This window comes from Pseudorca crassidens, chromosome 16 (genome assembly GCF_039906515.1).
Source record: "Pseudorca crassidens isolate mPseCra1 chromosome 16, mPseCra1.hap1, whole genome shotgun sequence".
NCBI lineage: Eukaryota > Metazoa > Chordata > Mammalia > Artiodactyla > Delphinidae > Pseudorca > Pseudorca crassidens.
In genome coordinates this window covers 81,744,666-81,771,761 of record NC_090311.1, presented here as the reverse complement: position 1 = coordinate 81,771,761, position 27,096 = coordinate 81,744,666, and the positions used below count along the sequence as shown (strand labels likewise).

Here is a 27,096-nt window from a genome sequence, read left to right as displayed (position 1 = left end):
TGCATCCCTGCTCCCCTCGCCCATCCTCACGTCAGGGCTTCAGTTCTGATTTAATAATTGTAATCCGGATTCTTGCAGTGGTCTCCTTCTGGTGTTCCTGACCCCAGTATTACTCCCTCTCATTCACCTTCCACGATGCCTCAGGTGGAAACGTCGTGTCATGCACGGCGGCCCTCATGGTCCTTGCGATAAGGTCTGTGCTGCTTAGCATGACACTCAAAGCTTTTCCAGTGCAGCTCTTGCCTAGCTTTCCAGCAGCCGGAATTTCACTAGGCGCCACCAGCCCCTGCCGTTGACACACGCGGAAGTGGTAGAAGTTGTCACCTAACTGTTGCTCATTCTTCACGACTCAGCTGAGCTCCCATCCTTGTGAAGCCTTGCCCGTGTCAGTCACGGCATCTACCCCTTGAATTACTGGAGCCCCTTGAATGACCTCACCCCTGCCTTGGCTTTCAAATTAATCTGTTTCCTTGAACGTCTGTCTACTCTGACAGACGGTGAGCTCCTCGAGGACAAGACTGTATTGTATTTATCTTTTTATTCCTAGACACTAGAGCAGTGGCTGACCTATGATAAGTATTCCGTAAATATTCACTGAATGAATGAATGTGATACATATGTGTATCTACATGTAGGTTCACCAAGATGCATGTGTATAGAGAGGGAGAGAGGAAGAACCTTCACTCTAACGTGGTTCAGTTGCCCTGGAGAAAACACTCCTTCAGCCTTGCTTTTGACACACCCAGCAAGGAGGAGGTTCACAGTATCTTCTTTTAAAAAAATTAATTAATTAATTTATTTATTTTTGACTGCCTTGGGTCTTCATTGCCGCATGCAGGCTTTCCCTAGTTGTGGCGAGCGGGGGCAGAGTTGTGGTGCACAGGCTTCTCATTGCGGTGGCTTCTCTTGTTGTGGAGCACGGGCTCTAGAGTGTGCGGGCTTCAGTATTTGTGGTGCATGGGCTCAGTAGTTGTGGCTCATGGGCTCTAAAGCACAGGCTCAGTAGTTGCGGCACGGGGGCTCAGTAGCTGTGGCTCGCGGGCTCTAGAGCGCAGGCTCAGTAGTTGTGGTGCATGGGCTTGGTTGCTCTGCGGCATGTGGGATCTTCCTGGACCAGGGCTCGAACCCATGTCCCCTGCATTGGCAGGCGGATTCTCAACCACTGCGCCGCCAGGGAAGTCCCCACAGTATCTTGAAGAACCCCCGATTGGAGCTCCAGGAAACCTGGATTTGGTCCTGTCTCTTGCGCTACCCAGCTCTGTGTGACCTGACATAGTTTCCTACCTTCTCCACACTTCACTCCCCTCATGAGAAAAGGAGGGGGTTGAATTAGATCGCTCTTTTCCACACTTCAGTTATTTAAGCATTATCTTGGCTTTTCTCGTGCCAACGCCATCTGTCCCATGATTAACACAATTAGAGAGCAATGCCTCAAAATTAGTTCCTTTCTTACGCTTTTCTGCTGCGTGTTAACATAATTGCATAGTCATTAATAATTTAAAGAATTGCCTCTCTCCGTGCTGACTGCCCATCCAGCCTGTGACGTTTGTCATCAGCAGGACTATGTGGACTCACAGGTTTCCCCCGAACCAGGGGCTTTGACTGCAGTTCTCACAGTGGCCACCAGGGGGACGGGGTGTCTGGCCCGAGCTCAGGCAGCCAGCGCCTGGGTGGCAAGGTTTCTCCCAGGTCAGGGGTTTTCCGAGTCCAGGGAGAAACAGAATGCTTCCCAACGATGGTGCTTTTCCTGTAGAAATAAAGAAGTTGCATCGGCATATGGCACATTTTCAATACTGATTAATAACAGCACAAATAAGTACCTCTTCGCCTTGTTGGGATCAAGCGTTTCCTAGAGGATCTAATGAAAGCTATAGATTTCTTCCATCACAGCACCACGTATGTACAAACATACGGACAACTGCATGCAAACACTTGCATGCAGATCTTCTGAGCTTATGGATTCCCTCTCTAGGGGGCCTTTGGCTCTCAAGTTAAGAGAATTTGGTTTAGAATAAGATCTGAGGAAATGTAAACTCCCACGTACAATCAGGTACTTCATTTGTAATTTCACTGTCATTTTGTTCATGATAATCCCTGTTGAATGCATCGTTCTAAAAAGCACTGGTTAATTCTCTGTGTGTCACCCTGAATCGTGCTCGATTTGTCCAGGTCCTTCCAGCAGCCCAGGGAGCGTTAGCTGTCACCCCAGGGGTTAACTGGGCTCCTCTAAAGCAGATTACTGGTACTCAAATGGTTTGGTATCTGTCTCTCTCTGTCTCTTGTACCGCACTGCTCTGTAATATAGCTGGGTCACTGGGGTATCTCTACTCAGCAGGGTACAAAGGCATCGTGGTTTGTCTCTATGGTGTCTTGGGCAGAAAATACAGATGTCTGGGGCATTTTCAGTTACCGTTGCTCATCCAGTGAGTCTAGTTTGAAGCATCATTCGTACGTCCAATTCAAATCTTTCCCCGTCCAGAGTTTGTAATCCTCTCCTTGTGGGCCATCGCTGCCCCCCGGCCAACAGAGGTGCTGATACCCCTGTGAATATGTGCTGACACGTTCCCTCTCTTGTGGGACTCAGATGCGGGGTCCCCAGAGGCCACTGCAGCACCTCCCTGATCCTGACGTGAACAGAATCTCTCCACCCCACAGGGGCAACCACCGTTTTTCATGTGTCACCCAACCTCTTTCTCTGGGTCTCCTTGGCCAGTGGGCGCCCTCGTTGGGAGGATCCCTTTTGTTGTGTTCACTTGGTTCACAGGAAGCTCACGTATCTTTGCCACACTGAACGGTGGGCATGCGGGTCGCCGGTTCCAGGCCATCTGCCCTGCTGTGGCTCTCCCGATCCTTCATCCCTGCTCGACGGGCAGCGGTGCATCACAAAGTTGGTGTGTGGGCGGGGATTGCCGCAGAGACCTGATGCCCCGCGTCCCAACCCCTTGGCCTCCCTCTGATTCCCTCTCCAGCTGTGGACGCTTTTGTGCCCACTGACAGCTTTGAACCCGACAGGCTTCTCTGCCACGGGGCTTTCCCTGCCTCTTGTGAGGAAGGGGAGTGAGTGATGCCCCTGAGGGCAGATTAATGCTCCAGCCTCCCCACGTCCAGGGGGACAGCTTCGAGGAGTGTTGCACACGTTTTCTCCCAGGACGTTTCCCAGTTGGTTGGCGCCCCAGTTGCCTCTGTGGTGATCAGCTCAATAGCACACGGTTTATTGACGTTTCCTCCTTCCTACCACCCACTCTGGTTTCTTGGGAATCACTTCGCCAAAAAGCAGCCCGAACTCAGCTCCTTGTCTCAGATTTTGCTCCAAAGAGAACCAGACACAGATAGAGGTTCATATGGGAGAAACAGACGCAGATAGAAGTTCATATGGGAGAACCAGACGTCAGCCTTCCTTGCAGGACACCCCCTGGCTGGAAGAGGGGGTCTAGTGGACTTGCTTTTCCTTCCTTTGGTTTGGGTGGGAGAGCTTACTCCCTGTTTGCCCCCATGCGGGGCTGGGGGCTTGGGCAGGGAAGCATCTCTCATGAAGACTCCATTTCCTGCACGGTCAACATGGTGGTGAGTGAGGGTGCTGGTGGTTTGCAACTTGTGCAGCCCTGGGTGGACACCTCCCTCGCTGCTCCCGATTTGGGGTGGAGGGCATTTAGGCCTGTGTCCTTCAGCGTTTGCGTCTGATTCTGGAGCAACTGGAAAATTCCACCTCAACATCCTAGCACAGCAGTCAATGATCGGGAATCTACTTTTGCTGTATCTTTCACCCAGTCCAAAGAAAGTTATTTTTTCCTTTCTCCTAAGAGGGAGGTTTGGTCTACTGTGCACATATGACTGATAATTTTCTCAGGAATACTTTGCTTTTCTCTGACTATACATCCTGTGTGTTTTCCCACTGGACCTTCACCACCATGTACATGAAAACGGGTCATATTTACATCTTCAGTTGTGTGTGTGCACGTGTGTGTGTGTGTGTATGCAAAGTGTCCTTTATCAAAGACCTTTTCCCAATAGATAACTTAAAACACAAGTAAACAAAGTACAACAGGGTTTAAAAACAAAGCTATACGATGGTTTTCCAATGTGGTTATCAGGGCAGGGCTCTGGTTTGCCTGTCCGGATACTTCCTGCTCACCTACTTCCTTTCTGATTGGAACAGATGAACGTTGTGTAGCTCACGGTGCTTCTGGACTGAGTCATTTTTCCTCTGACCCGCTCTTCCTCTCTTCCCTTTGAAACATGTGATACTTTGTTTCCATTTGTCATGTCGGGACCATCACACCGCAGAATCCAACGATGATCAGCTCTAAGTTCACAGGCTGGAATGGAGACACGCGGCAGAAGAAAATAACTGTTACAGACACATTTTACCAGAGATGTAAAATGAGGCGGCATAAAAATGATCCCTGTTACCAACGTGGCAGGAGACGTTTCTGAACCCCTGATCACAGCTCGAGCCAAATGGGGACTAGCACGGCCTGTGTCTCTCCCAGGAGACCCACCTCTGATCCCTTGTCATCACCTTGAGAAGTAAGGGAGGAAGGAAAAGAGGAGAAAAACCAGTTGAAGGGAGTCACAGAAGACTCATCGGAATTTGTTTTAAAATCAGTGGCTTATAAATAAAACTTCCAAATAAAGGTCTCCTGTGTCATCCTCTTTGCTCAAATTCAGCTGAAGTCCGTCTGAAGCCTGTTGTATTGGGCATGGATATTATAAACCCAAGTAAATGTCCACGTGCCCCTCCTGCAAGGCTGTCACCTCTATATGTGGGATGAGATTGTAGAAACCAGTGATGTCCACTTTTCTAAGGTGTATGACTTTTACTCCACTCTCCTTACTTTTAGACCCAAGTCAGATATATAAGGAAGAACTGTAAAGTTACCTTCATTGTCCCTGGCAAGTTTACAATGTTCAGTTGTGCCATCAGAGTGGCCTCAGTCATTTATGACATTGTTTGGCTAAGAAAGCTATTTCCAGATTTAACGCACACTTCATTGATTGCATAACTGGCCCAAACCACTTCCTTATCGCCATCATCCCACCGAGGGAGAGATGGAAACACATTCGTCGGATGACATAAATTTGATAGGATAGCCCTCGATATGGAGCAGCAGTTGGCAAAGGTATTCGGAAGGTCCTCCTCAAGTCTTGTTGCCGGAAGTGGTCATCTGAGCTGAGGTTTTCCTCACTATGAAAATGAGAGCATCCGTTTTGGTTCTTTCCTCAATTAAAACTCTACGATTCCAGCAGTGGCACCACAGAGCAATTTTTCTGGCATCGTGATGACCGTCCGTCACTCCTGTCTGGAAAGGGACCCTCTGTGTTATACGTACAACTGTATAAACCACAGCAATTGTCAGGAGCCGTTCTGGCACGGGATGTCCCAGCCGGTGGAATGTCTGGGCTCCCCTCTGCCCTGTCTCACTCTAGACGTTCCCGAAGGCGACCCTCCGCGCAAAGGCAGCGCACTGGAGGGCCCCGGGCCCAGCGAGCCAGCTGCAGAGGAGGTGACCGGGTGGGTTCATCACAGGTGCACACTCTCAGGAAACACCTCCCCCCAGGTGGGATTTATTCTGAATTACTGAACTCTGTACTCACAGAAGTCACGCGGTCCATGTTATCCCTGGGATGTGGTATGCTGTCCTGTGCAGTTTGGATCTATACTGTTTGCAGTGGTGTAGGATCTTATTTTACAGATGGGTTTTATCCTTCTTTAAGTGATTGGTGGAAAAGACAAAAGTAGAAAGGCCAGGATTTTTCCAGCACTGGGCAGATGGGGACCTGCATGAAACCTGGGGCTGAGAGTGTGGTCCTAGACACCCCGAGTCCCCGTGGGCACCGAGTGCTGTGCTAACATTCCAACCCACGTGTTTTTAATTCTTGCCCCTGAGGGATTTGCTCGTTTTCCATACTGATCAGTTTATAGCAAGGCTAATTTGCACTGACATTTGGGTTTACACATTGGGGTTTATTAAAATAAAGGGAACAACATTGTAGGAGGCAGAGGGAGCGTGGCTCTGAGGGCTGATGGGCTGAGATGGAAACCGGTCCCCGGCTTCATCCCTGAGCTGTCTTTTGTCCTGGGGCCACCACTCAGCCATCTGTGCACGGCTTTCTCTACCCAGAGTTAAAGTCTGAGAGACACAGGAGTTTCGGTGAATCACAGGGGCTTTTTTTATGGATTAAGTAATGAATGTGATTAACGATAATAAGGAGAATTCCCAGTTACCCACCTGTAGTTCCCCTGCAGCTCATTTTCAATTCTGTGTTGATTCCCTTCACTAACTCCCATCCCGACCCAGATGGTATCTATTTAGGAAATTCAGGAAACTCTTAATATTTGCATAAGCAGAGCAAATTGGGAAATAAATTAGTGTGAAGAAATGATCTAATGCAATCGAAAGCTGAATATAAACAGCTTCTGGATTTTTCTAGGCCGTGGACTCATGAAGTCACTCGGTAAATATTTGCTAAGCCCTGCTCAGTGCTGGGCCCTGGGGACAGCAGCACGAGATGGGCTGAGGTTTGCCGTCCAGAGCGAGAGGCTGGGCGGACAGGCTGAGACTTGGGGGCCCAGGGGAGGAGGTGGGTTCCATTCCCACAATAGCTGATGGTGGTTTCCTTCCAGGGACCCCCTCCCCCTTCCGATACATGGAAAGGTCCTTGGAAACATCTCATCTTTACTCTTCATTACAAAGGACGGTGTGTCCAGTGGACATGACACACCGTCCAGTCTCCTGATGCCAACGGTGAGGTTGGGGGGAAGCGGCCAGCTCCCCGAGGACAGAGTCCCCTTATGGCCCCAGGGTGAGAGTGGGACCTGCACAGGGCAGGCACTCAGTGGCCATTTGTTGAATACATTTGATCCCGTAATCAGCCATATGGAGCCGTATAGGGAAGGCATCACCATCACCATCATTCTCATTTTAAAAACGAGGGAGGTGAGGTTCAGAGAGGTTTGGTAAGTCCAAGGACACATAGCTAGAAAAAGGTGGAGTTAGGGCTCAAACCGTGCTCATCTACCTCCCCGAAGCTGTCACTCTCAGCTGACTGTGTTGAATCATGGGCAAGGGGACTTAGCCAGCAGGTGTGGGTGGCATGTGGCTAGAAGCCAGGAAGAAACAGGAGTTTATAATCTTGCTGAAGCCTGACTGGTATATGGTGTCCAGGGAAGGGCTGGAAAGTGGCCACCAGCCTCACGGCCCTTTGATGGACTCCTCACCTCTGCTTCTTGCTCTCTGTGTGACCCAGTGTTGTGGAGCCAAACTTGTGTCCGCTTGCCCACACCCAGGAAAGCCAATCTACTGACACCCGGTGGTGGTGAAGAGAAGTGCAGTGTTTATCGAAGGCGCCAAGCAAGGAGTCCAGACAGCTAGTGCTCAGAAGGCCCAAACTCCCTGATGGTTTTCAGGGAAAAGTTTATAAAGACAGGGTGAGGGAGGGGGGCTGTGGGGTGTGTGATCAGCTCGTGGACCTTCTTCTGATTGGTTGGTGGTGAGGTAACTGGGAGTCAACATCATCAACCTTCTGGTTCCAACTGGTCTGGGGTCTGTGTGCTTGTGAGCAGCATACAGTTAACATCTTCTACCTGGTGAGGGTTTCAGTCTCTGTAAAACAGCTCTAAGGACATGGCTCAGAATGTTATCTATAGCCCTTGGGGAGGAACAAAAGGTTTTTGACTTCTTTGTTTAATGGCTAAACCATTATTATTTTGTCTTGCTTGAAAGTTTCCTTTCTTTCTGCATTTTCTTTTCTCTAGTTAAATTTATTCTTTGACTAAAGTTTTTCTACAGACGAAAGGCAGGCGGAGGACCTGGAGGGGGAGTCTTGCTCTGGGAAGGCCCCATAGGGTCCTGCTTGGTTACACCAGAGCAAGTTGCTCAGATCTCCCTGATGCTCTGTTTCTTCGTTGGCAACACTGATAACACCCGGCGTACAGCAAATTCTCAATTATACCGGATTATTTTGTTATTGCCAGTTAAATTTTTTTATTACTACTACTACTCTTGTGATTTGCCTTTACGCACACAGAGACTTGTTACAGAGAGTAACGGGTCTTAAAATAAGCTTCTAAATTGCGTGGTATGTTATATTAAGTAAGCAGCTTTCGAGATTATTGAGTCTGAATCTGTGTCTGGCCCAGAGATTCAATCAAGTCTCCCTTTTCTGTGGCCACTGTTTTCTAACTTAGAAAAGCTGAGGTGACATATTTTCTATCATTGTTTCTAAGAATATTAGGGCTGTTTCACTGTGCTGCTGGGTAGGCCCCCTTGTTAACGTAAGGGCCATGTTAAGATGTAGGAAGTGGGAGCAGGGCGTCTACCTTTCCACTCCTACAGTGAGTAAGTCTGAGCCCTGGGGGGAGCATTTGTCCGTGGCCTTGGTTTACCCATCGCCTCTGCTCTGCGCAGGGGACAAGTCTTGTTTACAGCTGTAACCGCTTATAAATTGATTTGTCATCCTTTGATGAGAAACACCTGCAAGGCTCCTGCAACGGCAACTCACCAGCATAAGGTGGCAGCCTGGGCCACATCTTCACCAGCGTTGCTTCAACCAAATATGCCAACTCTTGCGAGCATGGGAGAAAGAGATTTTTAGTGGTTTTTGACAGTCTTTTAGCAAACCTTTTCTGAGAATCTCTGACCCAGGCATCAGTCAACCCTCTTTGTCATCTCCACAGCCAAGATCAGCCCTGGAAGTTTGCTCTGGATGGCCCAGGCAGAGCTGTCCAATGATGTATAATGCAAAACATACATGGTTTTAAATGCTCTAGTAGCCACATTTCTAAAAAGTAAGAAAAAACAAGTAAAATTCATTTTTAAAATATACTTAATTAACCCAGTATGTCAAAAACATTGTCATCCCAACAGGTAATGAACATAAATATCATTAATGAGCTATTTTACACTCTTCGTTTCATACTAAGTCTTTAAAATCTGGTGTGTGTTTTACACTTTCAGCGCAGATAGCCACACGCGTAGCTACGGTGCTGGACAGTGCCCAGTCCAGTTAAGCAAGGTGGCTCTGGGAAACAGCCAAAGCCCCGACAGATTGTCATTAAAACAAAAACTTACATTAGGGACCTCATCCCTATGACCCTCCTAAGGATGAGAGCCGCTGGGGGCCACTTTGTGGACCTTCTTTCCATTAACATTCTTGTAGATCTGAGGATTTCAGCTCATCCATATCTGTACCAATATGTATGTTTTGTTTTAAGAGCTGGCAGTGACGACACCCAAGCCCAGCTCAGAACGGAGCTGAAGATGTTGGAACCCACTGCTCAGGACAACCTGCTTGTGTCCATCACCAGGCGAGACTGGCTTCTCCAAGAAAAGCAGCAGTTACAGGTAAGCGGGTGAAGAATCTTCAAGAAACAAGACATCATTTTTCTTATCCATTTGAGCCAAAGGTAGCAAAGTGGGTCTTTGCTTTGCTTGAGTGAAGCAATTAGAGCGTTGGCTGTCCACCTGGAAGCACAGGGTGGAGGGTGGTGACTAGGGGGTCTGTCGGGAGTCTCATTACCAAGGAGGGGTTGAAAGCTTGGCGGTGTGTGTGCCTGTCTTTGCTATTCCTCATTACCTGTTGAATATGCTTTCCTTGTCTGCCAGGCCAGTCTGTCACCTCTTCTCGTTTTGCCCTGAAGAAGGTTCTTTTAGAGGCAGAGAAAAATCTGAGCTGTGGCCGTGCTTTATGGCAACTGCCGTCAGCTTGGACTCTGAGTAGCGCCTGTCAGGAGGCAGAGCTGTAAGTGTGGACTGGGCAAAGTGGGCGGGACTGGGAAAGACTGGGAATGACTGGGGCTCCGTGGGAGCTCCAGGTAGGCCCAGAGCAGTGGATGCAAGTTGGCCGAGAATCATCAGGGGCTAGAAATCTTGGTGCAGCCCTGAGTTCCAGCCAGGAGGCAACCAGGAGCTCTGGAAGTCGACAGTGTCCCCCAGAGACAAGGAGCCCTGCAACTCTGTCCACACCTGCCTGAGCCTGGAGGCCTTGAGGCAGGAATGGGGAGCATTGACGTCTGGAAAGAGCAGAGGGCTTTAACACTGAGTCCAAGAGCTGGCTTAGGCTCCAAACAGCTGAATGACCTTAGACAAGTTAATGGGGCTCAGACATGTTACTGGAAGCCCTCCCGCTGCCCCTGCCTCAAGCACAGTGTTCTTTTTATCTGAGTTTGCCCATCCAAGTCCATACAATAGCAAGGTGGCAAAGGGAAGCAAACATTGTTGCTATTTGAAAATATTCTCCAATAAACCGGCACTTTTTTTTTTAATTGAAGAGACTGTCTTTTCTCCATTGTATATCCTTGCCCCCTTTGTCATAGATTAGTTGACCATAGGTGTGTGGGTTTATCTCTGGGCTTTCTATCCTGTTCCATTGGTCTATATTTCTGTTTTTGTGCCAGTACCCTATTGTTTTGATTACCGTAGCTTTGTAGTGTAGTCTGAAATCAGGGAGTCTGATTCCTCCAGCTCCATTTGTTTCCCTCAAGATTGCTTTGGCTATTCAAGGTCTCTTGTGTTTCCATACAAACTTTAAGATTTTTTTTCTAGTTCTGTAAAAAATGCCACTGATAGTTTGATAGGGATTGCATTGAATCTGTAGATTGCTTTGGGTAGTATAGTCATTTTCACAATATTGGTTCTTCCAATCCAGGAACATGGTATATCTCTCCGTCTGTGTCATCTTTGATTTCTTTCATCAGTGTCTTATAGTTTTCTGTGTACAGGTCTTTTACCTCCTTAGGTAGGTTTATTCCTAGGTATTTTATTCTTTTTGTTACAATGGTGAATGGGATTGTTTCCTTAATTTCTCTTTGTGATCTTTCATTGTTAGTGTATAGGAATGCAAGAGAATTTTGTGTATTAATTTTGTATCCTGCAACTTTACCAAATTCTTTGATGAGCTCTAGTAGTTTTCTGGTGGCATCTTTAGAATTCTCTATGTATAGTATCATGTCATCTGCAAACAGTGACAGTTTTACTTCTTCTTTTCCAATTTGTATTCCTTTTATTTCTTTTTCTTCTCTGATTGCCGTGGCTAGGAATTCCAAAACTATGTTGAATAACAGTGGTGAAAGTGGACATCCTTGTCTTGTTCCTGATCTTAGAGGAAATGCTTTCAGTTTTTCACCATTGAGAAGGATGTTGGCTGTGGGTTTGTCATATATGGCCTTTATCATGTTGAGGTAAGTTCCCTTTATGCCTAGTTCTGGAGAGTTTTTATCGTAAATAGGTGTTGAATTTTGTCAAAAGCTTTTTCTGCATCGAATGAGATGATTATATGGTTTTTATTCCTCAATCTGTTAACATGGTGTATCACACTGACTGATTTGCATATATCAAAGAATCCTTGCATCCCTGAGATAAATCCCACTTGATCGTGGTGTATGATCCTTTTAATGTGTTGTTGGATTCTGTTTGCTAGTAGTTTGTTGAGGATTTTTGCATCTATATTCATCAGTGATATTGGTCTGTAATTTTCTTTTTTTGTAGTATCTTTGTCTGGCTTTGGTATCAGGTTGATAGTGGCCTTGTAGGATTAGTTTGGGACTGTTCCTTCCTCTGCAGTTTTTTGGAAGAGTTTGAGAAGGATGGGTGTTAGCTCTTCTCTAAATGTTTGATAGAATTCACATGTGAAGCCCTCTGGTCCTGGACTTTTCTTTGTTGGTAGATTTTTTTTTTAACGTCTTTATTGGAGTATAATTGCTTTACAATGGTGTGTTAGTTTCTGCTCTATAACAAAGTGAATCAGCTATACAGATACATATACCCCCATATCCCCTCCCTCTTGCATCTCCCTCCCACTCTCCCTATCCCACCCCTCTAGGTGGTCACAAAGCACCTAGCTGATCTCCCTGTGCTATGTGGCTGCTTCCCACTAGCTATCTGTTTTACATTTGGTAGTGTATATATGTCCATGCCACTCTCTCACTTAGTCCCAGCATACCCTTCTCCGTCCCTGAGTCCTCAAGTCCATTCTCTACGTCTGCGTCTTTATTCCTGTCCTGCCCCTAAGTTCTTCAGAACCATTTTTTTTATTCCATATGTATGGGTTAGCATACAGTATCTGTTTTTCTCTTTCTGACTTACTTCAGTCTATATGACAGTCTCTAGGTCTATCCACCTCACTACAAATAACTCAATTTCATTTCTTTTTATGGCTAGTAATATTCCATTGTATATATGTGCCACATCTTCTTTATCCATTCATCTGTCGATGGACACTTAGGTTGCTTCCATGTCCTGGCTATTGTAAATAGAACTGCAATGAACATTGTGGTACATGACTCTTTTTGAGTTATGGTTTCCTCAGGGTATATGACCAGTAGTGGGATTGCTGGGTCATATGGTAGTTCTATTTTCAGTTCCTTAAGGAACCTCCATACTGTTCTCCATAGTGGCTGTATCAATTTACATTCTCACCAACAGTGCAAGAGGGTTCCCTTTTCTCCACACCCTCTCCAGCATTTATTGTTGGTAGATTTTTTTGATGATGGCCATTCTGACTGGTGTGAGGTAATACCTCATTGTAGTTTTGATTTGCATTTCTCTAATGGTTAATGATGTTGAGCATCCTATTATGTGTTTCTTGGCAATCTGTATATCTTCTTTAGAGAAATGTCTATTTAGGTCTCCTGCCCATTTTTGGGTTAGGTTGTTTGTTCTTTTGATATTGAGCTGCATGAGCTGCTTGTAAATTTTGGAGATTAATCCTTTGTCTGTTGCTTCATTTGCAAATATTTTCTCCCATTCTGAGGGTTGTCTTTGTCTTGTTTATGGTTTCCTTTGCTGTGCAAAAGCTTTTAAGTTTCATTAGGTCCCATTTGTTTATTTTTGTTTTTATTTGCATTTCTCTAGGAGGTGGGTCAGAAAGGACCTTGCTGTGATTTATGTCATAGAGTGTTCTGCCTATGTGTTTTGGAAGATTTTTAATCACAGATTCAATTACATTACTTGTGATTGGTCTCTTCATATTTTCTATTTCTTCCTGGTTCAGTCTTGGAAGGTTATACCTTTCTGAGAATTTGTCCAGTTTTTCCAGGTTGTCCATTTTATTGGCAAAGAGTTTCTTGTAGTAGTCCCTTACGATGCTTTGTATTTCTGCATTGTCCATTGTAACTTCTCCTTTTTCATTCCTGATTCTGTTGATTTGAGTCCTCTCGTTTTTTTCTTGATGAGTCTGGCTAAAGGTTTATCAATTTTGTTTATCTTCCCAAAGAACCAGCTTTTAGTTTTATTGACCTTTGCTATTGTTTTCTTTGTTTCTATTCCATTTATTTCTGCTCTGATCTTTATGATTTCTTTCCTTCTACTATCTTTGGGTTTTGTTTGTTCTTCTCTCTCTAGTTCCTTTAGATGTAAGATTAGATTGCTTATTTGAGATTTTTCTTATTTCTTGAGGTAGGATTGTATCGCTACAAACGTCCCTCTTAGAACTGCTTTTGCTGCATCCCGTAGGTTTTGGATCTACATGTTCTTGTCATTTGTCTCTAGGTATGTTTTGATTTCCTCTTTGATTTCTTCAGTGATCTCTTGGTTATTTAGTAACGTATTGTTTAGCCTCCATGTGTTTGTGTTTATTTCGGGTTTTTTCCCCCCTGTAATTCGTTCCTAATCTCATAGCATTGTCGTCAGAAAAGATGCTTGATATAATTTCAATTTTCTTAAATTTACCAAGGCTTGATTTGTGACCCAAGATGTAATCTAACCTGGAGAATGTTCCATGTACACATGAGAAGAAAGTGTAAACTGCTGTTTTCGGATGGAATGTCTTATAAATATCAAGTAAATCTATCTGGTCTATTGTGTCACTTAAAGCTTGTGTTTCCTTATTAATTTACTGTCTGGATGATCTGTCCATTGGTGTAAGTGAGGTGTTAAAGTCGCCCACTATTATTGTGTTACTGTTGATTTCCTGTTTTTATAGCTGTTAGCATTTGCATTATGTATTGAGGTGCTCCTGTGTTGGGTGCATATATATTTATAATTGTTATATCTTCTTCTTGGATTGATCCCTCGATCATTATGTAATGTCCTTCCTTGTCTCTTGTAACATTCTTTATTTTAAAGTCTATTTTATCTGATATGAGTATTGCTATTCCAGCTTTCTTTTGATTTCCATTTGCATGGAATATCTTTTTCCATCCCCTCACTTTCAATCTGTATGTTTCCCTAGGTCTGAAGTGGGTCTCTTGTAGACAGCGTATATATGGATCTTGTTTTTGTATCCATTCAGTGAGCCTGTGTCTTTTGGTTGGAGCATTTAATCCATTCATATTTAAGGTAATTATCGATATGTATGTTCCTATTACCATTTTCTTAATTGTTTTGTGTTTGTTTTTGTAGGTTCTTTTCTTCTCTTGTGTTTCGCACTTAGAGAAGTTCCTTTGTCATTTGCTGTAGAGCTGGTTTGGTGGTGCTGAATTCTCTTAGCTTTTGCTTGTCTATAAAGCTTTTGATTTCTCTGTCGAATCTGAATGAGATCCTTGCCGGGTAGAGTAATCTTGGTTGTAGGTTCTTCCCTTTCATCACTTTAAATATATCGTCACTCCCTTCTGGCTTGTAGAGTTCCTGCTGAGAAATCAGCTGTTAACCTTATGGGAGTTCCCTTGTATGTTATCTGTCGTTTTTCCCTTGCTGCTTTCAATAATTTTTCTTTGTCTTTAATTTTTGCCACTTTGATTACTATGTGTCTCAGCGTGTTTCTCCTTGGGTTTATCCTGTATGGAACTCTCTGTGCTTCCTGGACTTGGGTGGCTATTTCCTTTCCATGTTAGGGAAGTTTTCGACTATAATCTCTTAAAATGTTTTCTTGGGTCCTTTCTCTCTCTCTTCTCCTTCTGGGACCCCTATAATGCGAATGTTGGTGCATTTCATGTTGTCCCAGAGGTCTCTTAGGCTGTCTTCATTTCTTTTCAGTCTTTTTCCTTTATTCTGTTCCGCGGCAGTGAACTCCACCATTCTGTCTTCCAGGTCACTTATCCTTTCTTCTGCCTCAGTTATTCTGCTATTGATTCCTTCTAGTGTATTTTTCATTTCAGTTATTGTATTGTTCATCTCTGTGTGTTTGTTCTTTAATTCTTCTGGGTGTTTGTTCTTTCATTCTTCTAGTTCTTTGTTAAACATTTCTTGCATCTTCTCGATCTTTGCCTCCAGTCTTTTTCCGAGGTCCTGGATCATCTTCACTATCATTATTCTGAATTCTTTTTCTGGAAGGTTGCCTATCTCCACTTCATTTAATTGTTTTTCTGGGGTTTTATCTTGTTCCTTCATCTGGTACGTAGCCCTCTGCCTTTCATCTTGTCTGTCTTTCTGTGCATGTGGTTTTTGTTCTGCAGGCTGCAGGACTGTAGTTCTTCTTGCTTCTGCTGTCTGCCCTCTGGTGGATGAGAAACTGGCACTTTCAGATTCAGTGGGCATCACTGCAAGGTTCGCGTAGCTGAAAATGTGAAGTCTGGTTTTTGGTTCTGAACAATATTCACCAGTTGAAGGTCTCCCCAATTCCTGATGACATCAGAGTGTACAGAACATACTCAGTGTTTGGAGGGAGCATTCGTGGCAGAACTCTGGGGGAAGGTGGATATTCATTTATTCAGCAGGAATTTTTGAGTGCCTGTGACATGCCAGGTACTGTTTGCAATGCTCAGGGTTCCTGTGGAGTTTATGTCCTAGTGGGGGTGGGAGTGCGGAGATAGACAAGAAGTGGCAAATGTGATAAAAGCCTAAATTCTATGCCTAGAATGTTGTAGGGTGGTAAGAGCTACAGTGCATGGACCAGAGTGTTGGGGTAGGGGAGTCTACTCACTGAGAAGGGAGATTGAAGCGAACGCTTGATGGAAGAGGGAGAGGGGCCTTGCAGAAATCTCCAGTAAGAGCGTTCCCCATGGAGGGGACAGTCACTCGAAGGCTGCAGTGGGAGCGTGCCCCATGCCTTCAAAGGGTAGCCAGGAGGCCAGGATTGCGGAGAACAGCAGAGGAGAAGGTCAGTGATGAGAGGGCCTTTGCAGGGCCTTGTGAGGTCTTGGGCTCTTCTCTGACTGGATTGGGAACCATGGGGGGTTTTTAAGCAGTGAAGTTATGTAATTGACCGCAATTTAAAGAGTCACTTTGACATCTGTGTGAGAATAGGGTGGAGGGCCACTGTGGAAAACAGGATGGTGGTTCTTTAAAAAATTAAAAGTAAAATTACCATGTGATTCAGCAATTTCTCTTCTGGGTATAAGCCCCCAAAGAACTGAAAGCAGAGACCCAGAGACATCTCCATAGCAGCATTATTCACAACAGTCAAAAGGTGGAAGCTACCCACGGGTCCATCGACGGATGAATGGATAAACAAAATGTGGTGTATACGTACAGTGCAGCCTTTCAAAGGAAGAAAATTCTGAAACGTGCTACAGCATGGATGAAACTTGAGGACATTATACTAAGTGAAATGAGCCAGCCTCAAAAAGACAAATATTGTATGATTCCACGTATACGAGGTCCCCAGAAGAGTTAGATTCTAGAGACAGGAAGCAGAATGATGACCACCAAGCCTGGAGGCAGGGGGAATGGTGGGGTCAGCATTTAATGGGGACAGAATTTCAGTTTTGCGGGATGCAAAGAGCTCTGGAGACGGATGGTGGTGGTGGTTGTACAACAATATGAATATACTTAATGCCACTGAATTACACTTAAAAATGGTTAAGATGGTACATTTTATGTTACCTGTATTTTACCACAGTCAAAAAAACCCCAAAACAAACAGAAAAGAAAAGAATAGGGGATGGGAGTTCAAAGGTTGGAAGTAGGGAGGTGAGATGGGAGACAGTGTCAGTAATACCATAATCTTGGACCAGTGGGATACACGCTGTTGTTTTCTTAGGGTGTCTTGGGTGGATCCTCAGTACCTCCTGCTGTGTGTCCTTCCTCCCCTACTGGAAGAGGGGTCAGTGGGTGATCTGTACCTTGGGGCTGAGAGGACGTGGGTGAGAGATGGGGGGACAGCCAGGGTTAGAGCTATGCTCTTATCAGCTGGAAACCAGCGCATGGAACCTGGGAGTATGTTCATTAAAAGAGTCTCGTTTTAGCTTCAGAATCCTATGGTCAGTGAGATGATGAGCTGCCGTAACACTTGACGCACAGTGGGCATTCAGTTACCTGCTGCTTGTTTGATCCATTGACCTCAAGATTGGACGACACTCGATTCTTTGGATTTTGGTTTGTTGTATTAGTGGAAGTTAAATTTATTTACTATTTTTATGAACCGAGACAGGAGAGTGCTATCTGTGGCATGTCATTTTTCTCGCAATCCTGTAGCCTTAAGAGGCTATTATTTCTGATCTTTCTCTACATGGTAAATTTGCATGTTTGGGGACAGACCAGCCAAGCCTCGTTTGTTTTTCTTTTTTGGTCTGTGGGTTGTGTTTCCTGCTTACTGGTGTCTCAAGTCCATGAAGTTTGCCGCCCTGTGTTCTAGCTCTGTCACCTGAAATGAAGTAAGTCGTTTATATATTTGCTGCCTTCTTCCAAGTCAAATTCTTGGCTCGCCACCCGGAGTTATTTCACGCTTGGGAGGGAATGTTTCTCCTTATGCCAACTAATCAGAAATACAAAGCTGGCGTGGTTTTTCCAGTTCAGCAAACCTCCAAAAATCTGCCTGCTTCAGAAGGGCAACTTCACGGCTCTCATGCATATGGCGGACTCTCATGGAAAGGACTCATTTTCAGCAGTGCAGTCTGCCACGAGCAGGGTGAATTTACACAATCTCTCTCTATTCTCTACAGAAAGAGATCGAAGCCCTCCAAGCCAGGATGTCTGTGCTGGACGCAAAAGATCAACAGCTGAGACGGGAACTAGAAGAGCAGGAGTGGGTCCTCCCGTGGCAGGGCTGCGACCTCATGGGAGGGCTGTCCCTGGGCGAGTTGCAGGAGGTCAGCAAGACCTTGCAGGACACCCTGGCCTTGGCCGAGCAGATTCCCGTCCGTGCAGAGCCGCCCGAAACCATCAGGAGGTACTGGTGATTCCTAACTGATTTTGGATCGCTCATCTCGTTCATCTGTTTATGGGATTGATTTTGTCTGCTGGCCCGCATATATAAATTATTTTCCAAGCAGCGCTTTGTTTTTTCAAGGGAAGCACTGTTGATATTTCGAGTGGCAAAATTCTTCATGGTGTCGGGCAGTCCTGCACATCGCAGGGTATTTGACACCCGGGCTACATACCCGCTAAATACCACGATTCCTCTCCATTCTGATACGGACCTTTCCCATGTCCAAACGCCCCAGGGGTGCCTTCCTTCCCTTTTGAGATCTGCTGGGGCTCAGTTGGTTGGAGATTTGGATGCCAGCCTTTGCTGAGGGTGACCAGCTGGAGACAGGAGAGGCTGGTGAGCTGGAGGGAGGAGGCCCCATCAGTGGCCTGGAAGAATGAGTCATTATTCATGGCACTAACATTTACTGAGTCTTACTATGTGCCAGGCACTGTGCTAAGCTTTACTCTATGAGTTGCTTCTATTATTATACCCATTTCACAGAGGAGGACAAGAGAGTTTAAGAAGGTCAAATAATTTGCCCAAAGTCCCAATTAATAAGAGCAAAACTGATACTTAAATTCCTGTTCATTACGTCAAAAGCCTAGTTCTTTTCTTTTTTAGTTTTACTTTTCACTTTCTAATTTCTTTTTTTTAATATCTTTATTGGAGTATAATTGCTTTACAATGGTGTGTTAGTTTCTGCTTTATAACAAAGTGAATCAGTTATACGTATACATATGTTCCCATATCTCTTCCCTCATGCGTCTCCCTCCCTCTCATAGCCTAGTTTCTTATCCACTTGCTATAGAGGGAGAACTTTCCTTGTGTTCTGCGTCATGGGAGACCCAAGAGATACACATGGACCTCTTGCCTTTGGGGAGGTCATAACCTTATATGGCGAAAGGCAGAACCCACCCTTACTCATGTTAGACAGAAAGTGAGCCGTGCCTGGATGAACACGCAGGTGTGGTGAGGCCTGCAGGTGCGGCGGATGTAGAGCAGTGAGGGGGATGGAAGTTCTGCCTGGTTATTACGCTGCAGAAAATACTTAAGAAAACGTCACCCCCTGTAGCGGTTGAGAATATGGACTCTACCATCTGATTACCTCACTCAACCGCTTATTAGCTGGAACCACTTATTATTGGGGGAGGGACGGGCTGTTAGGAGGATGCACTGAGTTAACACATATAAAGCTCGTGTAACGGTGCCTGGGTGGCGGCAAGTGCTTTACCATGCTTACTGCCTGTCGTTTTTATCACGGGGATTTCAGTCTTCTGAAGCCTTCTAACTGCCTTCCAAATGTGTTTTAGACTAGTCAGCGAGTACCTGTCCCCTCTCACACGTGTCCCACACCCGATCCAGCCCATCGAAGCTGGACGCTTGTCCAGGGAGCTGCCCATGGTGTCCTCCCCTCCCCTCCCAGCCCTGATATTTCCCTGCAGAACTCTAACCCCGGGCTCGTGCCCGTGGAGAGGGGGAAGAGATGTGTGTTGTTGCCAGATTTCAGCCAGAAGAAACTCACCATCAAGTCTGCCTGCGCTCTTTCTGCTTCACTTTCGCCTGCGTCCTTACGGTATAGCCTTGGCTCTAGGGATCTTTCCTGCTCCTGCTTCCCTTGTCCCTCCTATGGAAGTCATGCTACACACACAGACGCACACAATACACGCATGCACATACACACACGCACACACATACACACAGGCACACACATGCACACACATACACACATATACAAATGCACGCACATATACACATGCACACACACGATAATACACATTACGTATCATGTAATTATACGTGTGATGTATGCATTATATTAGATGTATATATGGAGTGTGTGTAATATACAAGATGAAATACACATGTGCATTTATTTTTATGTATATAAAAGCACACATTTACACATGAAGCTTAAAGTGAGCCTTTTTTGGTCCCGCCATCCAGATGTGTCCTACTTATTTCTCCTTTTGCTTTGAACAGTGCAGAGGTTAGTCTCACTCCTCTCATCTCTCGCACAAGCACTTCGAGGGGAAGAAGGAGGACGTGCTTAGCTTAGAGCCCATTGCAGTATTTCACAAAGCCTCTGTGTTTTGAGCTGAACTCCCGGGCAGCGTCCCTGCAGGTGTGCCCTGTCCCCATACAGAGACACACAGGAGGCAGGGCGCCTGCTTTCTCACTTGCTGACTCATGGCAGGCAGAGCAGCCCGGCGTGGTGGGCAGGCTGTCCTCGTTATTCTCATTTAACAGTTGAGGAAATAAGAACTCAGAAAATTTCCTGGGGATGCAGCTAGTAAGAGACCTAACTTAGATAGTTTCCACTTAGAGAGCTCTTAGTCTAAAGCAAAGAGCTCCAGAGTGTGGCAGCTGATGGAGCTGGGCCCCTGAACTCAGACCTTACCATGTCTAGTCTGTTATTCTGCCCATGTGCTCCAGGCTGCCTTTTCACCAGGACGAGATGCAGACGAAATAGAGGTGTGACTTTAGCCGAGTCATCCAGTGCTCTAATCAACTGAACAGACTCTTGAAAGACCTTTCAAGGTTTGTGGCAATCTGATTCTATGACGCTGTTAGGGAAATCCGATGTAAGGATGGCTCTTGAACGTGCTGCAGTGCCGTCTGGGGGCTCCTCGGGGAGGACCCATCATCCCCGAATCCACCTGTGCCCACGGAGGTTACAGAGTTCAGGTCAGGAGCAGGCTCTCACTTTTTTTTTTTTTTTTTGCGGTACACGGGCCTCTCACTGCTGTGACCTCTCCTGCTGCGGAGCACAGTCTCCGGACGCGCAGGCCCAGCGGCCATGGCTCATGGGCCCAGCCGCTCCGCGGCATGTGGGATCTTCCCGGACCGGGGCACGAACCTGTGTCCCCTGCATCGGCAGGCGGACTCCCAACCACTGCGCCACCAGGGAAGCCCCAGGCTCTCACTTTTTGTGCTGATCTGCCTGCAGGAACACCTGGGCATCTCAGTGACCTGAACCCATGAGGGCTCAGTGTAGGAGGGAGTCTTAGGAATAGAAGGACTAACGGTTGCGTGGCAAGGGTGGGAGGGAAAGTCCCAGAGTGACTGCAAACAAAAAGCAACACGGGCAATTCAATGGCTAGTTCATAGTGTGACCTCCCACCTGTGCTGAGAGCACCGCCAGCACTGAGTGGGGTTCCATGTTGCTGGAGAGGGACCACCCTGAGGCATTCTCGTCATCTGGGGGACCCTGCAGGAGCTGACCCTTGGCATCTCCTTTATTTACTTGGTGGCGCAGGGGGCGCCTCCCAGGTGCAGGTTTCGTCTGGTCAGCTTCCTCTCTTCCACCTGGAGGAGGGCGGCATCGTGCTGTTCCTCGCCATAGATATCAAATGGAAAAACCATCATTGATATGTGTGCTTTCCATAAGAAGGAAGGCACGCTTTTGCCAAGCTGACAGGCTGCGGTACTCACTCCTAGAAATGGAGCATTTGAAAGCAGCCGATGTGGTTTTATTGGCCAACAGAGCAGAGATTCCTTGACCTAGTATCTTAACTAATTGTATCACAGTGTTTGCTATGAGGGATTGGTTTTCTTTTAGAACGATATCCCATAGATGCCCCAGCTAGAAGAACGCATCTTATCTGCATCAATAGCTGTCTTTGTTTGTTGTGAGAGTACAGTGGACCCCTGAATAATGTGGGGATTAATCCCCGTGTAATTCAAAGCTGGCGCTCTGGATCTGTGGTTCCTTTGCATACCGGAATTCAACCAACCACTGACCGTGTAGTATTCACTATTGAAAAATATCTGCGTATAAGTGGATTCTTGCAGTTCAGACCTGTGTCGTTCAAGGGTCAACTGTAGTTTCTTCTCAGGCCAGATGAAGAGATCCAGACAAATTGTGAAATAGGAAAGTCTTGGTCTTATGAAGAGAGGCCAGCTAGAAACTCACGGTGCTGTCTGGGGAGGAGCTGATTCTGACTGATTCCACAGTGTTCAAGTTCCACGGGGAGGCTATGCTGCTTTCCCTGGATAAGCCACACATTGCGCTTGAGAAGGAGCTTCCTGAGGGCACTTGGCGTTTGTGAGTGACTCACTGGTGGAAGCTGCTTGTGTGGGCACCTTCCTTTCGGACTGTAGCTTGTGGGGAATCCTTGGGCCGCTGCTGTCCAAGAAGGACTGGAAGTAGAAGGGCACCTGCTGGGAACCGGAGAACCGACGGCTTTTTATTTGGATATTTTAATAGAAATCAAAGCAGCAGGTTGAATTTTCTGACATCTGTGTTTTGGATCAAATGTCTTAGCAGGATGGAATGAAAGAGCTGCCTTCCCAGACATCAGAGCTGCCTTTTGATAGAGCCAGAGAGAATGGTTGTCTTCCAGTGAATAAGAGGAGAACTTTCTTAAGTACCTGGGTATCAGGAACTCTGCAGTATGGAAGCTTACAGGGCAGGGACGCGTGAAAGACAAAAGCCACTCAAAAGATGTATGTTGTATGTTAGTTGGACTTGCCTTCATCCCTGGGATTCCAATCCCTCAGCTTTAGAACAAACTCCTTGTTTCCTCCTGCAAGTCTTCCTCTGATGGGAGAGGTCTAGAAGGATGGATTTCTCTAGTGAACCTGATCCTCCCCTACGGAAACCCATCCTCCCCCCACTCTGTAGTGGGATTGGGGTGTGGGGTAGGGGAGGGGAAGGATGGGGACACAGGGAGGAAGGAGGTGACAGTTTCTGCGGTTTTCCTGGACGGCGTGCCTGCATTCTGGGTGTGAGTGTCCGTCTGTTTATTTCTGTAAGTGGAGGGGGGTCGTGATTTGCAACTCATCTGCCTCGAGGGCCATCAGCTCTGCCCCTCTTTTGGTCTGAGTGCCTTGAACATCAGTGGGGACAGGGCCAGCTGTGACCCTGGCTGACCGTAAAGCCAGGTAGGAGTAATCAGAGTAGCAACGACAGAGCTGAGTGAGGGCTGTGGACGCTACTTTCCAGCGTTCTTCAGAGACGCTTGGCTGGTTTGTATTAGTCTGTGGTTGAGTTCATTCCTCAGCTCCTGGAATTTTTCATGCTTTGCCTGAAATGTGTTGTGGCAGCTCACGGATGGATTGTCTCTCGTTGTACATTTGGAAGAAACATGTCACATCTTTTTACAAGCCGTTGGCACAAACTGCAAAACAAACTGAAGCCCTGGTTACGGCCAGGCTGGCCAGACCTCGGTGGGCGCATCTGAGCTGGGGAAGGGTGGTGGTGGAGAGCCGGGCTTGCTCCCTGGTCCCCGTTGCTTAACCGCTCAGGGCCCCCCGGCGAGGCTGGCCGACTCTTGGAGGTGCTCCGGCCTCCCCATGACACCTGCCCTCAGCCCACGATGAGCAACCAGGCTGATGTCACGGCTCTTTTCAAGTGAGATTTAAAATAATGAAATTCAGCAGTTCACAACTGACTGGAAAAAAAATCAATCGTCCCACTTTCCCCTCAGATACGTATCTTATTAGAGTGAAAAGACAGTGAAACAGCAAGGCCTGAATCGGAAAACAGACTCCAGCACCCGGGAGGAGCGAGGCAGATTCTCAGTGGGTGTGTGCAGGGGGACAGCTGTGTGTGTCCCAGTGATGCGCCCGGGGGATGGTGCCAAACTGGGACAATTTAGAGACTTCCGAAGAAATGCCCGCGGTCTCCAGGCTGCTTCTCCACTTGCTGTGATTCTGTTCTTCAGTCTCTGCTTCTGGTCTTTGCTTTTCTTCCTTCTCTGCCTTTGTCCTTCTTCACCTGGTTGGTTTGTCAGGAACAATGGCTCGATGAGACAGAGAGCGTGAGGGCTCATCTGGAGGAGAAGGACTGCTTTGTGTTGCTAAAAGTGCTACATGAGATTCTGACTTCTCTTTATTTTTAAAGCAGATACCTTGCTTTTCCCAGGAATTCCTGAGGCAGACAGATCTTTGCCCAGAGAGTCAATGCAGTGAGTTTGGAGTATATAAGGAGCGTGAGACTGACGTTTCTTGCAGGAAGGCTTCTTTGATTAGACGGCATCCTCAGCGTTTGGGACAACTCTCATATTTATCAAGTCGTCTTTCTTATTTTGATTGGTAATAATAATAACACATTAATTTAAATGTCACCATTGTTTACAAAATGCTCATTTTTGCTCACAACCCGTTAAGATATATTGGGCAATATATTGGTTTTTGCAATATACTTTTTTTTAACATCTTTATTGGAGTATAATTGCTTTACAATGGTGTGTTAGTTTCTGCTGTATAAAAAAGTGAATCAGCTATACGTATACTTATATCCTCATAGCCCCTCCCTCTTGCTTCTCCCTCCCACCCTCCCTATCCCACCCCTCTAGGTGGTCACAAAGCACCGAGCTGATCTCCCTGTGCTATGGGGCTGCTTCCCACTAGCTATCTGTTTTACGTTTGGTAGTGTATATATGTCCATGCCACTCTCTTGCTTTGTCCCAGCTTACCCTTCCCCCTCCCCACATCCTCAAGTCCATTCTCTATGTTTGCGTCTTTATTCCTGTCCTGCCCCTAGTTTCTTCAGAACCAATTTTTTTTTTGAGTCCATATATATGTGTTAGCATACAGTATTTGTTTTTCTCTCTCTGACTTACTTCACTCTGTATGACAGACTCTAGGTCCATCCACCTCACTACAAATAACTCAATTTCGTTTCTTTTTTGGCTGAGTAATACTCCATTGTATATATGTGCCACATCTTCTTTATCCATTCATCTGTCGATGGACATTTAGGTTGCTTCCATGTCCTGGCTATTGTAAATAGTGGTGCAATGAACATTGTGGTACATGACTCTTTTTGAGTTATGGTTTTCTCAGGGTATATGCCCAGTAGTGGGATTGCTGGATCATATCATAGTTCTATTTTTAGTTTTTAAAGGAACCTCCATACTGTTCTCCATAGTGGCTGTATCAATTTACATTCCCACCAGCAGTGCAAGAGGGTTCCCTTTTCTCCACACCCTCTCCAGCATTTATTGTTTCTAGATTTTTTGATGATGGCCATTCTGACTGGTGTGAGATGATATCTCATTGTAGTTTTGATTTGCATTTCTCTAATGATTAATGATGTTGAGCATTCTTTCATGTGTTTGTTGGCAATCTGTATATCTTCTTTGGAGAAATGTCTATTTAGGTCTTCTGCCCATTTTGGATTGGGTTGTTTGTTTATTTGATATTGAGCTGCATGAGCTGCTTGTATATTTTGGAGATTAATCCTTTGTCTGTTGCTTCATTTGCAAATATTTTCTCCCATTCTGAGGGTTGTCTTTTCATTCTGTTTATGGTTTCCTTTGCTGTGCAAAAGCTGTTAAGTTTCGTTAGGTCCCATTTTTTTTTTTTTTTTTTTTAATTTCCATTTCTCTAGGAGGTGGGTCAAAAGAATCTTGCTGTGACTTATGTCATAGAGTGTTCTGCCTATGTTTTCCTCTAAGAGTTTTGTAGTGTCTGGCCTTACTTTAGGTCTTTAATCCATTTTGAGTTTATTTTTGTGTATGGTGTTAGGGAGTGTTCTAATTTCATTCTTTTACGTATAGCTGTCCAGTTTTCCCAGCACTACTTATTGAAGAGGCTGTCTTTTCTCCATTGTATATTCTTGCCTCCTTTATCAAAGATAAGGTGACCATATGTGCATGGGTTTATCTCTGGGTGTTCTATCCTGTTCCATTGATCTATGTTTCTGTTTTTGTGCCAATACCATACTCTCTTGATTACTGTAACTTTGTAGTATAGTCTGGAGTCAGGGAGCCTGATTCCTCCAGCTGTTTTTCTTTCTCAAGATTGCTTTGGCTATTCGGGATCTTTTGTGTTTCCATACAAATTGTGCAATTTTTTGTACTAGTTCTGTGAAAAATGCCATTGGTAGTTTGATAGGGATTGCATTGAATCTGTAGATTGCTTTGGGTAGTATAGTCATTTTCAGAATGTTGATTCTTCCAATCCAAGGACATGGTATATCTCTCTATCTGTTTGTATCATCTTTAATTTCTTTCATCAGTATCTTATAGTTTTCTGCAAACAGGTCTTTTGTCTCCTCAGGTAGGTTTATTCCTAGGTATTTTATTCTTTTTGTTGCAATGGTAAATGGGAGTGTTTCCTTAATTTCTCTTTCAGATTTTTCATCATTACTGTATAGGAATGCAAGAGACTGCTGTGCATTAATTTTGTATCCTTTTGCAGTATATTTTGCGGAGGAGGCTGCCGAGGGTCTAGATTCACACAGCAGTAGTGTCCTGATGTCTTTGACCACTTTTGGAAATAGGGCAGGGAGAGAAAAGGTTAACACGGATGGCTTGGGAGAGAGCGGGGCTTGGAGTCAAGTGCCCATGCAAGCAATGGAAAGGCAATGGAAAGGTGTGCAGCTGGGCAGAGCATGGGTCATGGGTCCAAGCAAAAGAGAACACTGCCATTCCAGGCCAGTGAGTTCTCTCTATGCCCCACGGATCACCTGGTGGCCCCTGAAAGGGATCGGAGCAAACGGGTCTCTAAACACGGGCAACCCCGGGAGACCACCAGGCAACTGGCTTGGGTCAGAGAGGTGGGTAGCAGTTCCAAAGACAGGAGAGCAGAAGAGGAACTGCCAGAGGAAAGGACCAGCCAGCGCCAGAGGAACAGGAAGTCTTGCTTATAAATGAAGGTGTGAACTCGGTGATGCTGGAGGTCCCTTCTGCATTTATCAGTAGAACACTTTGCACTTTCAGATTTTGTGAAATAGGTTAAAATAAATTGCTTTTTAAAAAAACAGTAGTTCTGTTCCTCCTAGCCCCCAAGTAAGTTTCCCTTCAACCTTCCCTGGGCAGCCCATGACCATCCCCGCCGCGGTGCTCAGGTTCTTTCTTTTCTAATGCTTATGACGAGCAGGCACTAGACATGGATGGAGCTGAAATCGCCGTGCGGCCGCTGTTCAGAATTGGGAACTCACCATTGTGTCCTCCCATTTTCTTTGGAAAGTCATTGTCACAGGCAATGGGAAATATTAATCAAGGCACAACTTGGAAAAGATGGAAAGGGTTGGAAAAGAAGGAAGAGACTTGAAACTGCCACCTATCTGGGTGGGTCCAGATGCCACTCACCCTGAAGAACAGGACCCTGACTTCTGTTTTTTGTTGGGTGTGTTTGGGG

General features: G+C 45.8%; 1 protein-coding gene across 4 annotated transcripts in view; it reads left to right on the top strand.

Moving 5' to 3' along the window:
* The window catches only part of DISC1 (DISC1 scaffold protein), a 347,388-nt gene that overhangs the window by 100,433 nt on the left and 219,859 nt on the right, over nt 1-27,096 (top strand). For all 4 annotated transcript variants that reach the window (XM_067711093.1, XM_067711094.1, XM_067711096.1 and 1 more), the window contains exons 5-6: nt 9,215-9,344; nt 17,759-17,985. In XM_067711093.1, the coding sequence (XP_067567194.1) occupies nt 9,215-9,344; nt 17,759-17,985 (357 nt within the window). The remainder of the gene's footprint in view (nt 1-9,214; nt 9,345-17,758; nt 17,986-27,096) is intronic.